At 51.6% G+C, this 13,816-nt stretch overlaps 5 protein-coding genes across 5 annotated transcripts; 3 read left to right on the top strand and 2 right to left on the bottom strand.

The window, feature by feature from the left end:
- Positions 1 to 1,546: 1,546 nt before the first annotated feature.
- CTAM01_04818 (uncharacterized protein) lies at positions 1,547 to 2,287 on the top strand (the record flags this gene model as incomplete). The annotated part of the gene is made up of 1 exon (XM_060520848.1): positions 1,547 to 2,287. One exon carries the CDS (start codon positions 1,547 to 1,549, stop codon positions 2,285 to 2,287), a length of 741 nt encoding a protein of 246 aa, XP_060384802.1.
- Positions 2,288 to 2,871: 584 nt separating this feature from the next.
- CTAM01_04817 (MFS transporter, SP family, general alpha glucoside:H+ symporter) lies at positions 2,872 to 4,539 on the bottom strand (the record flags this gene model as incomplete). Its single annotated transcript, XM_060520847.1, has 2 exons — positions 2,872 to 4,209; positions 4,255 to 4,539. 2 exons carry the CDS (start codon positions 4,537 to 4,539, stop codon positions 2,872 to 2,874), a joined length of 1,623 nt encoding a protein of 540 aa, XP_060384801.1.
- A 691-nt stretch (positions 4,540 to 5,230) lies between these two features.
- CTAM01_04816 (AflYd/sugR/sugar regulator) lies at positions 5,231 to 6,064 on the top strand (the record flags this gene model as incomplete). Its single annotated transcript, XM_060520846.1, has 1 exon — positions 5,231 to 6,064. The coding sequence occupies one exon, from the start codon at positions 5,231 to 5,233 to the stop codon at positions 6,062 to 6,064; it is 834 nt and encodes a 277-aa protein (XP_060384800.1).
- A 233-nt stretch (positions 6,065 to 6,297) lies between these two features.
- CTAM01_04815 (AflYd/sugR/sugar regulator) lies at positions 6,298 to 6,959 on the top strand (the record flags this gene model as incomplete). Its single annotated transcript, XM_060520845.1, has 2 exons — positions 6,298 to 6,615; positions 6,687 to 6,959. The coding sequence occupies 2 exons, from the start codon at positions 6,298 to 6,300 to the stop codon at positions 6,957 to 6,959; spliced, it is 591 nt and encodes a 196-aa protein (XP_060384799.1).
- Positions 6,960 to 9,448: 2,489 nt separating this feature from the next.
- CTAM01_04814 (uncharacterized protein) lies at positions 9,449 to 13,000 on the bottom strand (the record flags this gene model as incomplete). Its single annotated transcript, XM_060520844.1, has 3 exons — positions 9,449 to 10,642; positions 10,697 to 11,850; positions 11,914 to 13,000. The coding sequence occupies 3 exons, from the start codon at positions 12,998 to 13,000 to the stop codon at positions 9,449 to 9,451; spliced, it is 3,435 nt and encodes a 1,144-aa protein (XP_060384798.1).
- Between the last annotated feature and the right edge of the window lie 816 nt (positions 13,001 to 13,816).

Genomic DNA, 13,816 nt, shown 5'->3' with positions numbered 1-13,816 from the left:
TCCTCTGCGGCTTCCACGTGAATGCAGCAAGAGATCAACTAGCACAGATGGCTTGGACGATACACTCACAAGGCTCGATCATCGCTGCTGAAACCAGAAAATGAAAGCAAATTGCACCCAACACAGCTTGCGAAAGACGGAAGTTTCATCGAAGCCGTAATTTTCGGGGCCGGCCTGACGGGCATAAACTTAGCTTGACATCGGAAGCCAGTGCGAGTACAAGACTGCCAAAACAACTGAACTTGACAAGTTGTAGACTGGAACAGCATTCCTTTTCCACGGCCTCTCAGTTCGATCTTCTAGTTCGTGTAGAATAGATGGTTTGGACAGGGGTGAATCAAGAGGTCGGTCACCCCATTGAGACAGGAATCCTTCGGTTTACTGTCTGCATGGCGTTTGATTTTTTACCTCGCATGGCAATTCGATGCTCGCATCTTCCTGAGCCAATTCATCTGTAACACGTTCGGATCTTGGGTAATTCAATGTAAATGTACCATGATGCCTGGACGGCCCAGGCCATCCTTGTCTAGTCCGCCCAGATATGCTGACATCTGTTCGGTCAAATCCAGGTCAGAACCCAGGTACCTTGGTCGTCGCCCAGAGTTCTCGAATGAGGCAATAATAGAAGGCATTTAAGCTTAATCCACTGATCTGTTACCCTGAACTCGAAGGCTATAAGCCCCCTTCCCCCAGCAAAGTCACAGTCCAAATATTTAGAGATCTGTAGATGATGAAACAATTAATTCATATCACAGCAGATGCTACTTGCTATTCATACCCTACGATTTCTCATATCGAAACTGCATGCTTGAATGTACTCCAGTTGATGACTTTCTCAGTCTTGCTTGAAGCGTAGTATGATACGCTTAGCAGTATTATTAGCCCGCACATGTCGTCTTCATAGGCCAACATACTCGTTCTTGGATGCCTGACCAAACGTTTGGGTAAGGTCGTAACGGTACGGCACGACGCTTGGTGGCGTAAACCTTGAGTCCCAGGTCGCCTGAGCCTCGTGGACACCATCGCGGCTGAGAATAGTCAGAACGATTTCGGAGATACAGTTTCAAGACGAAATCCCGGACTAGAGTCTTCCTCGACGTAGCTATCATACCTGTTTGGCATATCTACAGACTTTACATAGCCAGTGAACCCCTAAAGTCTCAAACTCAACCAACTAAGGTTCCCGGTCAGCCAATGATCTGCTCAATATCGCAGACTCTGCCGCGGAGGCATCGTTGTCCAACTTGCTCACTCCGACATCCAGGTCGAACATTTGCCGTCCAATAACCCAAGGTAGATGCCATGGACCAACACGGTACTCTGCTAATTGTTCATCTAGACTAATATAAACCGCCTTCCATCCCCCATGGATTCTCCTTCTCTTCGCCCAGCATCCACCACACTCTTGTTCATTTCATACACTTTTCTACGTTCTGCAAAGTCTCTTCTTGTACATACCATACTCGTCTACGCCTCATACAACCACTTCTCTCACACAACACTCTTCCTCTTCTCACAACACAAACCCATCTCTTCACCACTCAAGATGTCCTCCTATCAGCTTTCATATACCATGCTCAATGAAAGAAGTCTGGCTATCATCTGCCTTGCAGCTAGAATTGGCAAGAAGACCGAGGCTGGAAGCAAGGAGTACTTTCCCGGTGCCGCCCACTCTCGTGTATTCGAGTTCTTCTATTCGAAGTTTGTTCGATCTCAAGATTCTGTCTGGCGCCAGATCCCGCGCCAGATGCGCCAGGACCTCCTCGAAGAGTACTATCCCGACGTAGACAATGTCCATTCCTACCTCAGCGAGCGGGGTTTCAAGTCAATTCTCAAGAAACTGTGCTCTCACTGGTTTGAGGATATCGAAAAGCACATGCCAGATGTTCTGTTCTTGATGCCAGAGCAATCCAAAGTGGCACCGACCAAGAATGACTCAAAGAACAACAAGCCCGCTTCTTCTCACCCTCTGGAGGCGCCGGCCAAGCATTCGACCAAGAATCCATCCCCGCCCAAGGATGCCGAGCCAAAGTCTCTCCTCTCTACCAAGAGAAAACGCGAAGGGGCTGGGGAACACGAGGATAAACCTCGTGTTGCAAAGAGAACGAGGCTGATGACTCCCAAGAGCACCAGCGGCTCGGAAAGTCCTAGCCCCAGCCCCAGCTTGCAACGCCAGCAGCAACTACAGCGCGAGGAGCGTTGGCTATCGGAGAGAGAGGTCGCACGTATTGGGCGCCGGCCTCAAGGCAAGAAGTGGAAGTCGCAGATTACCCCACTGCATGTATAGGCGTGGGCCACACTCTTCTAAGCTGTCGAGCCCGTGTCTCTTCGCGTACGAGCAGTCGTGACATCGTCTATCGTCAAAGGAGTTCTAGGTAATGATACCCTACGGAGATATTGGGTCGGAGTTTTGGTTTGGTAACAAGGTCTGAGATCTCTGCTTGTTTCGTGGAACCATGAGCCGGGGCGTTTGATGTTGTCACATCAGCTTGGTTATTAACGGACACTGCTTCGTATTACACTTCAATTGTACTTCGCGGCCGCAGTAATTGCTTGAGTCGTTGGAAGTCACTTCTGTAAACGACTACTAGATTGTAAATACGAATGGATGGATGTGACTTTCATCATGCCTGTGCTGGGTTTTTGTTCTGCCTAACCGATCTTGAAGACATCGCTGCCGTGTCTATCTACACCTCCGATCACCATCAATAGTGACTTGCCAAGTGTCTCGTTGCATTCATTAACACAGAAGATCATTTACCCAAAGGTCTCATTGGCAGAATATTGAAGAAGGTATTCGTATACTTTCTCGGTTCGGTCAAGCTCATGATGCTGTATTTGACAGCGACTCTCCCTAGTTACTCTCTCTACTCACCGACCCTCAACGTTGACCGCCATCGGTCCATCGTGCTTTTCATCTCTCTCCACATTGTCTGCAAATACTTCCACCTTAGCCTGTGCAAACTTGCGTGCACTCACGCGGTTCTCGAACAGCATCTCAAGCTCAGCTGGGGAGCGTCCCTTCGGTTCAGGAAGACAGAAGTACGCCCAAACCAGTTCGCAGAAGCAAATTCCTGCCCAGATGAATCCTCCCTTTCCTCTCAAGTTCCAGGCGCTGGGGTTGATGATAGGCGGGTTCAAGAAGTTGGCGCCGATGCTAGCCAGAAGATAGGCATTGCGGGCAATAGCAACTGTCTTGATTCGGAGTCGAGTGGAAGGAATTTCTGCGACTAAACAGTAGCAAGTTGGTCCCACGGTCATGTCGTATGTGATGACGAAGACCATCAACAAGGCTCCCGATGCCCAGCCTAGATCCGGACGGGGAGCCGGAATGCCCATACCGCCGACGGTCACTAGTACGGTGAACATGATGCAAAGACCAACGACATATAGCGTTCGACGTCCGACATGGGGGAGAAGGAACCAAGAGAGAAAGGTGCCGACGATAGCCATGGCATTAGTTCCGAGACCAAAGCTGAATGAGTTGTCCGAGTCAAAGCCAGCTTGTTGAAGGAAGTAGATGACGTTGCTGCCAAACCAAACGCCACAAGCAACTTGTCCCACCCACACGAAGCAGGCAATCATTGTTCTGCGAAGGTTGGTGCCGCGAAAGCAGTCGATGTATGAGGTTCCCTCCGAGTTCAGTCTCTCCATCTCGTTTGTATGGGCGATCATGGAGATGCTGACGTCGAGTTCAGCATCTGTTGTCGAGGAACTCGCTAGTCGCTGCAGAGCATTGCGAGCGTCGGTCAGACGGCCTTTACGAACCAGCCAAGTCGGGCTCTCGGGTGCGAGCATAACGCCAACCATGATGGGCAAGGGGAACACCCATTGGATGGCGTAGGGGATACGCCAAGCCCAGTCGTCGGGGCGAGAAAGGAGTCCTCGCAGGACACCAGTACCGATAAATTGCCCAATGACCCAGCACATGTTTGTATAAGTCGTCATGATCGGTCGAAGGGCCATGGGCGTGACATCGGCGGCGTAGGTTGTCGTCAAAGCTTGGAAGGCACCCCAGGGGAGGCCACAAAGCAGACCTCCTGCGAGAAGGTAGCCGATATTCTGCGCAAAGAAGAAGAGGAAGATGAAGGCGATGTTAAGTACTAGGGCACCGAGGAAAGTCTTCTTGTATCCGTAGCGTTCCGCGACGATGCCACCGACGAAGAGCCCAATCATTTGACCAACTTGAGTAGCGTTTTGCAAGCCCGACTGTCATGTTGATGTCAGTTGATAGTCGCCGTTCTCCAACTGCACTCCGAATCTTCGACGGAACTGCGGCAAGCCGTAGAAGTTGCCAATTAGTGAGGTGTCGTATGCCTCCATGACAATGCAGAGAGAAAGGACCATTGAGAATGCCACAGACTTGGGATACGCCCGGAAGGACTCCATGACCGACATGTTCTTTTGGCCCTCTGTCGCCGCTTGAGCATCGTGGGCTACATGATCCAGAAGTACCGGCTCATGTTTGCCGTGCTTTTCTGCAGCACTCGGATCTGTGAGTGCATTTGCAGTCTCGACATTGGCCGGGGTGGTCGCCATTGGTAGCACAGACTCTAGACAGCTGATAAGATGACAGGGAAAGATGGAGATGGTTGTAGTAAAGTCCGGGGAAATCTGGGGAACATGTTTCCAAATTCGGGACCATGAAGAACTATTTATCTTGATGCCTCTTGCTCGCGTGGGTTGACCTCGGTGAAGAAAATCATCAACCCGCCTTTTCCTAGAAACATTTTGCTTGCGCCAACATCGTCCGACGTGCAACCCGCATCGGTGGTTCTTGATCGTACGCAGTCTTGGAGAACTTCATTGACTTGCAACTTTTCTCATGGCAATCAGGTGGTGGTTGACTCGGGTCTCGGACAACCTAGCCGTCAAGGGCCGTAGTGTTGGTTCCATGTGGATAATGCGGGTTAGTCCGGGGATATTTCAAGCGAAAAGTTCAAGCGACAAGGCCGATACTCTGATGCCCGGTTAAATTCTCGTGGAATTTTTAGCTACCCATGGAAATCCGATGACCTTGACAAGGAGGGGCCCCGGAGCCGATGGGTTGAAAAAGGGAATCCGCGTCCGGGTATCCATACCCCCCACAAGAGTCAGTCGCTTGATTTATTCGCCTGAAATGGTATTTAGGAAAGACAACTGCAGTCTTCCAGACTTGAAACCAAATTTGGCTATTTTCATAATTCACTTTTCCGACATCTCATGTAACCATCGCCTTTGAAACCGGAATATGGAGAAAGGCAAGAAGCGTACGAACTATCCCTGCGATGGATGCTCGCTTCGGCGAGTACGATGCCACTTACAAGGAAGCAGCCCACCCTGCAACGAATGCCGAAAAAGATCAGTCGAATGCACGTTTCTCCGGGTTCCACGAAAGAGAGGACCGAAGGGGCCTCGATTGAGTACCACTCACAAGGTGGTAAACTACCAGGAGCAGATTCGGCAGAATCGATCAGGTCTCCCTCTTCCGGCTCGTGGACCAACGCAAAGCCCCAGATCGCCGTCAACTCCCGGTGTGGAGAACGATAGTACTGCCCAGAAGAACCCTTTGGAGGTTTACATCGAATACCTGGACAAGTTTCGAGACCATCTAACATGTGTTTGGCCCGTCGTCAACGTGGAATCCCTAAAGTCCCGGATCAGTGCTTCGCTGGATGATCACGATGCATGGGCATTAGCTGGAGCCATCTGTGCTACGGTAATTGCTCAGCTACGACTATCTCAATTGCGGCTTTCCAAGCAGCATAACTTGGTCTCAGATGACAACAGCATTGCGGAAAGCTTTGCACATCATGCTCAACTCTCGCATAATCTGAGCAATCAGCATCATCAAAGCACTTACTACAAGGAAGACACGACAGACTCTTTACTGACTGCGTTCTTTCTACACATCTACTTCGCCAATACAGAACGCATCAGGCTAGCCACGGTATACTTACATGAGGCAATTGCTCAATTGCATTTGCAAAGCCTACACCGTCCAGAGATACTAGTCAGTCTCGCAGACGAACAAAGAGAATTGCTGTTGCGGATCTTCTGGTTGGTGTTTGTAACTGAGAGGTGAGTTCCTCCCCTTTCATACTGGCGACGGTTCAGTCGATAAGCCTTCTCTATGGAGGGTCGGATTGCTGACAGAGAAGAAACAGGACATTCTGCGTGCAGAACTGTTTCCCACCATGCCTCAAGCCAATTCAGACTTTCCCGCTCTCCGGATTTCACATCCAAGGAGTCGGCGAAGTGGACGCTTCCTTCCAACTCCTCGCTCAACTCTTCACCCTACTCGACGATAACATAGTCATGGCGGCAGATAGAGGGGGTGTCACACCCGGCTCCAGCAAAGCCGACAATCTCTACAGCGCCCTCTCGGCCATGGCCAAGCAGGACTTCTCGGCCCTGGCCCCCAACCTCCCAGAGACCCAGCGAGTGAACGTGCTGATGACGGGGAACTGGATCCACATACTCTGGTGGCAGTTTGCTCTGAGCCACTACCAGATGTCTAGCCGCATGGATGATGCAATGCTCTCCATGCTGAAGCCTGCCAAGGTTGCCCACGAGGCCATGCGCCTGCTCGGGTCTGTTTCTCAGCAGGCCATTCGGACCCACGGATATGGCCTAGTAAGTATCACACTACCGAGGTTCTGGCCGCGCCGACGCTGACATTTTGCCCCTTTTTTCCTTTCCTGTAGGAGCTGAAAGTATTCCGTATTGCCGATGCTCTCATCGACATCCTAGCTTGCAACACGTGGTTGTCTAGCTCCCTACAGCCCGGATGCAATAGTATGCTTCTGGGGGCCAGAGATGTACTGCACTCTCTTCAGAAAGCACTTTTGCTCATTGGTGGGCCGGAGTCTTTGTTTCACAAGAAGTTGATGCTGGTTATGGCCGAATCACAATTACCGGTGCCGAATGTCAAGGCTTTGACGCCGGGCGAGGAAGACGAATGCGTTGAGGATTTATAGAAGAGCCAGTACCATTGAATCACCCAAGTGATTGACTATGAATCTTGCACATGAAAGCCTCTCTGTCATTTGACCGTATCCTCGGGATGTATCGTGTAGATCGATAGTTCCAGGACAGCATGAGTGTCACCATCGACCATGAGCCCCGCCTTGATTTGTCTAGACACCTGTGCGCTTACTTGATGTGTCAAGTGACACGCCATGCCGTGGTTCTTGCGAGAAATTCAGGCGAGGAATGGTTCTTTTCGGTCACGGGATGCCATCGGCAGTCGCTTGACATGTCTCTCTCGCTGATTCGATAGATATTGCTTGGCAGTATTCAACACTCTTGTCATGCGCTCCGAACGCGCTGGATCAGTGCCTACACTGGCTGAACATATCTTTCTGAGAGTAGGACGAGCCCTTGAATCGACAGATTATACCAGGACTGTCACGACTGGGAGAAAAGCCAAATCTGTGCCTACCCCATTCGATATCTCTCCGGCCCTTCACTTCATCGCAGCGCCTAAAGTATGTGTACTACGATAGACGCAGTTGATAACTTGATACCACCGACGAGAACCGCAATTTGATATATCGGCACCTTGTTCCAGCCTGCCTATGCTCAGAAACCCTCGATGCCGATAGGATGACAATTCATCTCTATCCCATGAGCAAAGAAAGACAGGAAGCCAGTGCCACGCATGAGCGGCGCAGTCTGAAAGCCCAAAGATGCCAACGCGGAAAATGACATCGCCATCAAGCTTCAATGGTTGGGCCACACGAATCACAGAGAGACAGTCAGAAAGCTCCATCCAGATACAATTCGGGTTCAGGGGCAACCAGTCCTTTATCACTTCTCAACAGCCATAAAGCCACAGCTACGAAGATGATAGGGCTTCCTCGAGTATCGCGTCCCATGATCGCGGCAACTTTCGGGGCCCTTTTGGGGTTGCGTAGAGCAGACGGATAGGGCAATGTAGAATAGTATGTGATGGAGCTGGAGGGATCCATCCCTTCATGAGAAATGATACCCCGATGACTGTACTGAACTCTTCAGAGCCTTGCGTAATTGCCTCATCAAAGTCGCCTACTGCCTCCCTCGTATACCTATGCTTATCTTCCTCCCTGATAGGTTTCTAAGCGATTCCATCTTGCTTACGGAGTGACCCCGTAAATGTCCGAGCAGGAAGAGGTTGGCCCAGCACACGACCCAAAGCCCAAGATCATCGATGCGCAACTACGCTCTCCAACAGCAACAGCCCAAAACCTCAGGGACCACAATACTGACCAACATCTCTCAAACACATCCCCATGAACAGAAGGAACGCCAGACTCATTGATCATATTTTCATTTCGATTCGATCTGATCTCAGCCCAACCGCAGCGGCCGTACTACAAGAGAAAAAAAACAACTACCAAAAAAAGTACTACTACGACTGGTCAATAAAAAACACGCCATCTATCAACTCCCAAGCGAGCATCGCATCGCATCGCAATCGTATCAACAAACTCAAAGAGAGAGAGAATAAGACGAAGTAAACCCTAGACAGCAGCATGCGTCCTCCACACCAAGCCCTCCACCCCGCGTTCCCATTTAACAATCTTACAAGAAAAAGCTTCCATACTTTACGCCTGCCATGGAAGCCCCACGCGACGCAAAGACGAGGAATAGTCAAGATCAACCAAAATGCTGTCATGACGAAAGACGTGCGGATACCCATGTCTCGTCCGTCATCTGTCCAAGCTTCAGAGTCTTCTTGTCCCCGTCACGTCTCACCCTCATCCCGAAACAACAAGACAGGGAAGCAAAAGAGACAACCACCTAAGCTTCTTCCGCCTTTCCGTCATGAAGGGTGGCGATCCCGTCTGTACTATACGAAATGGATAAAAACAAGAAAAGTTCGTTAACCAAATAAACCTCCCCCGCCCTTCTCTAGTCCGTGGCGGAATATCTTCCGCGCTGCAGTACCGCCAACGGATAAGGAAATCTTCAAATCCACCCTTGCACTGTTGAAAAACGACAAGAAACCAAACCGTACATCTTCGGTCTCTTCTCTGATAACGATTCCCCCCCTGAATGACGGCCAGTTAATTGGCTTTTGGGTATCCCAGTCTTCTTAGTGATAGCCGCGCCGAGCTATGTATTTCGGGTTTTTTTCTTTGTGCAGCATTATATCTTCCCTTCCTGAACCACGAAACGACGATCCAACCTCAACGCCGATGGATGTTTGATGAAATGAATAAGGGAGTGTGCATAAACACGTATATTGGAGAGGTGTACGATGCCAAGTAATGTCTGAGGATTTGGGAGGTTGCAAAGAGACTGCTTCTGATAAATCCAAAGCCGTCTCGATGGCATCCGCGACATACTTTTGAAAGGGTGGTGTTGGAAACCCGGTTCCACTCGGGACTCGGTGGCAGGATCGCCAATAAGTCACCATGTTTGTGTACGGAAAATGGGTATATATAGGTATGACAAATCGCAAGTCTCATGATGTCCTTGTGTCTCATCTCTCGATACTCTCGGGACTCATCATGCCCATGGGCTCGTCCTTATCGGTCTGACTGGCGTTGCCCTGGCTTTGCATGCTCTCGTTCCGCTCCATGCTTGGAGGCAACGCGATCGCCGCTGGATTGGGTCCGGTGCCATTGATGTTTGCGTGCTTGACCTTCTTTGCCGGTGTAGTCTCGCCCTTCTTCTCTGGAGAAGCATTGGCATCCTTGTTGGCTTGCGCCGCCAATTCCATTTTCTTCTTCTTCTTAGCGAGGGCAATCTGCTCCTTGGGCGGCCTCTTCTGCGGTGAGACAATCTTTCCAGATGCGCCAAGACGGGGTCTGGGCCGCCTCTGCTTAACAGGAAGCTCCTCGTCCTCGATCAAGGGCGTATCGCCGTTAGCGTGTAGCTTAGCCAGGAAGAAGTTCTTGACGAGACCAATCTGGCCGTGGATGTTCTCCGTCGTAATGGGCTCAACAGGCGGCAAGGATTCGAAGAGGTCGGTGACCTCCGCGCCAACCGTCTGTGTCTGCATCTGGAATTGGTTGCGAACACGGGACTGAAGCAAGTGAAGAGGAACCGAGAGCATATCCAAGCCCATCTCCTTGTCCAGACCAAGGGCCTTGAAACCAAAGAAGTCTTCGCCGAGATCCTCAGCAAAGTCACCACTAACGAACTGCTCGCTGCCGTCTTTGAAGGCACCAACACCATCTTGTCCGGCTTCCTGGGTAAGGGCAGGCCGCAAAAGCTCGGTCAAATGGAACTTCATACGTTCGTGGATGCCGCCAAGCTTCGTGCTGAGTCTGTCGACTTCGTCCTTGGCGTAAGACTCCAGACTAAGCAGGTCGCAACCGTTTTCATCGAGTGTGTGCAAGATGATTTCCTCGGGAGTGAAGCGAGACTGGAATCGAGAGCTTCCTTCGGCACGGGATACCGGTGCTTCGATCTTCTCTGCCTCGCGATACACATTGAAGGTCTTGATGATCTTCTCGAAGTAGTCAGATGCTAAGCTCGTCATGGTGTCAATAGCAGAGGGCTGAAGCTCTTCGAAACCGGTGTGGTAGAGAATCTTGGCTACGGAGCGCTGAAGGGCACTACGGCAAGTCTCTGGCGCAATGACTGGGCCATCATCTGCGATGAAGGATGGCTCGGCATCTTGCTCCACGAAAGATTCGTAGTTGGACTTGGGAAACTGGTTATTATAAACCTAGAACACATACGTTAGAACACTCATACACCCGCCGGCGACGCCTGTATATACCTGAGTCTGGATCTGCATCTGCTTAATCACGCCGATCTTGCTCGATAGTTTCCTCGTCTCCTGGATCTGATGGATGTTGCTGTCGATCTTGCTGGCAAACTTGCTCTTAGGCGCCTTGAAGTGGCCTTCGGGGATCATTCGAAGATATTCCTCATGCTGGTTGATGACATGGCCCTCGCCGTCCTCGATCCACTGCAGCTTTGGCTGGATGTCCGGTAAAACTGTCAGAGGTTCGTAGTATGCTGGTACAATCTTTTCCTCTTCTCCTTCCATGCCCTCAGCCAGAGTTTCGGCAGGCTTCGCAGCCTCTTTAGCAGCAATGGCAGACGAGTCCGCCTGGGCTTGGCCAATGACGCCCAGGGCTTCAGCTTCCTTTTGCCCCCTCAGATACCATCGAATGCCGGCTTTATTTCGGAGTAGAGCAGGAGCGTCGGTGTTGAGCTTATTGTCCTTGAAAAGCTGATACCGTTCCTTGGCGATGAGTGCGCGGTCCTTCTTCGTCACTTGCTTCCAGATCTTGTACTCTTCGTCCTCATAGGCCTGTTCTGCAGCCTCATTGAGAGCTTGCCCCAAGGCCATGCCGTTCAACGTGGGCCCATCGATATCCATAGCGTCAGCATTGCTTCCGATGCCCGAATGTCCATTGACACCGCCAGGCGTTGCCGAGCCACCGATTGGCGTACCGAATCCGCTGCCATCAACTGCTTCAGAACCTTCTCGGCCCTTAGCCAGGAGGCCATTCAGCTGTAGCACCGGTTTCTGGTCAACACTGGGGGTGCCCTCCTTCTGATCGGTGGGTTGTTTCCGAGACTTGGCGCCCTTGGTTCCGGCAGTACGACCGCGAGATGACATTATCGGTTCATCGTCCGAGTCGTCACCGCCGTCTTCCTCGCCACCGTTCTGTTTTCGGCGCTCTTCTGCCTCGACCTCGGCTCGCGGTCTGATGACGAGGTCCGGAATGAGAGGAATAAGCTTCTCGGCCTCTTTCCTCATGCCATTGGCCATCCGCCTCAGAGGGTGTCCCATATCTTGGTTGTAGCGCAGGCAGTTGTCCCATATCAGGTTTAGGTCGGTGACGAATTCCGCCTTCGATTTATACGTGAGGGACTTGATTTTCTTGGTCATAGATCCCATGTCCATTGGCTGCTTGATGACTACGTTGTGCCGAGGGTGGTTAGCCAATCCGAATCAAACTTGTCTGCCTGGAGGCAACTTACGGTTATAGTAATCCGGCGCATCCCTCTTATTCACCCTCTGCAGAAAGGGCGTTGAGTATTCCGTATGTGCCTTCAACTCCGTCAAGACTTTCTCGAGGGCCTCGTACAACTCTTCTTGGTTGACATTCTCCTCGCTAGCCCATTTACTTCGGTTCTTTCGCACTTCGTTCATGAGCGACCGCAATTCTGCATCAGAGGCGCGAACTTGGTCGCGTTTCATGTCTATCCTCGCAATCAAGTGCTTGAGGGTTAAACTCGACGCGCCCAAGTTGGCGCTGCTGAGCGACCCGTGGTTCTCGGCCTGGGCGCCATTTGTCTGACTGTGGTTATTGTTGTTCTCCATCTCGGCCTGCAATTGTTTTTCGGACTCCTCCAGCTGCTGCTGTTCCAGCATAGCAGTCCGATCGTTTTCCAGAGTATAGAATATGGTATGGAAGCTCCGCCTCGCCGCTTCTTCGGTCGCGTTACGCGCCTCTTCCAGCTGTTTGCGCGCATCTTCGCTCGTTTTGGTGGTATCTCCAGATCCGTCGGCCTGTTTGAGTTTCTCGAGCTGTTTGCCGGGGGAGCTGACGGAGTGCACGGGCGAACTACCGGACTTTGAGGGGGAGAGTAGCGAACCGGCGCCGGCGGCCGCAATACCGTTCACGGGTTTACTCGAATCGGCTGCGGTCGCGTCTTCTTCTTCATCCTCGTCATCGTCATCGCCGTAGTCGTCTTCGTCGATGACCCGCTTGGCCTTCTTTAATGGAGGCTCTTGGATCGGCGCATGGTCGGTGGTAGGGGGTAAGGTGGAGGGGGAGGGGGCCGAGGGGCGGCGCAACGCATCGATGGCGGAATAGTTGTATGATCCGTCGTCAGCGAATAGCAGCGAGATCTTTGCCTCGCTTTTGTGATAGAGATCTTTGAACAAGGCGCGTCGTCGTTCCTCTTCAATATCGGGTTGTGCCTCAGGCATCAAGGACATTGAATGGTCGACGGGGGTTCCGTTTCGCGCAGGACCATCATCAAGTTGATGGAACAGGCGACTGGAGGGTTGATGATGGAGGGACGGCGGCTGCCATGCGTGGTGGCCATTGGGGAGGGACATTTTGAGCCCGGATTGATGATAGCGACAGGTGGGCGGCGTGTCGCCATGCGCAAGGAAATGCGCTCGTCAGGGACCGAGTCCGGGCGGCAAAGGGTCGTTATGAGCGCATGAGTAGAAAGAGCGACATCGATAGAGATGAGCTTTGCGTTTCGGAGACGTGACGGATTGTGGTTGTTGTGTATTGATGGATTGGAATAGGGGGTCTTTTGGGTGGTTCCGAGAGGTGAGGTTGAGGATTTGGAGAGGCTCGTACGCAAGTACGCGATGGAACTTTTCCCTTGCCTGAAGACGGCGAGTTGGCCGCTGCTAGCGGTACAGGGAACCTTGGTTGACCACGAGTTACGCAGCACAGACCACCACGAAGACTGTCGCATGTACTTAAAAACGAATTGTCAAGGTCTCAGTATGCTCATCAATTCATCTACCTTTTTTTCGGACCCAGAAATGAGGTGCACTGGGGTGATGATGGGTGCCGTGATTGCGGGATGCAGGTACATGAACTTCCAATGCCGACGACGGCGCGAGCGGAGGCCACCGTAATCCCCCCCCTTGGCCCAGCGCTGAGCGATCGGATCGCGTACGTTTTTGTCACGTGATGGCCCCAGCCAACCAGTCGCAGTCAGCAACGAGCCACGAAGCGCACCCCAGGCACCAAAGCGCACCAGCAGGACGGGCCAGCAACACAACACAGAGAGTTTGTTTTTGGGAGGGGAGGAGGAACTTGGAAGTACTTGAATGCCGAACAAAGTGGTGATGCTTATGTGATTTACAGAGGGTTGAAAATGTCAGAAAGTCTTTAGCGACTCTCCGCAACAC

This window comes from Colletotrichum tamarilloi, assembly GCF_030869305.1.
Source record: "Colletotrichum tamarilloi strain Tom-12 chromosome Unknown Scaffold_11.1, whole genome shotgun sequence".
In the NCBI taxonomy this organism is placed as follows: domain Eukaryota; kingdom Fungi; phylum Ascomycota; class Sordariomycetes; order Glomerellales; family Glomerellaceae; genus Colletotrichum; species Colletotrichum tamarilloi.
The sequence above is the reverse complement of the archived record's forward strand: the minus strand, read 5'-3'. Positions and strand labels throughout refer to the sequence as shown.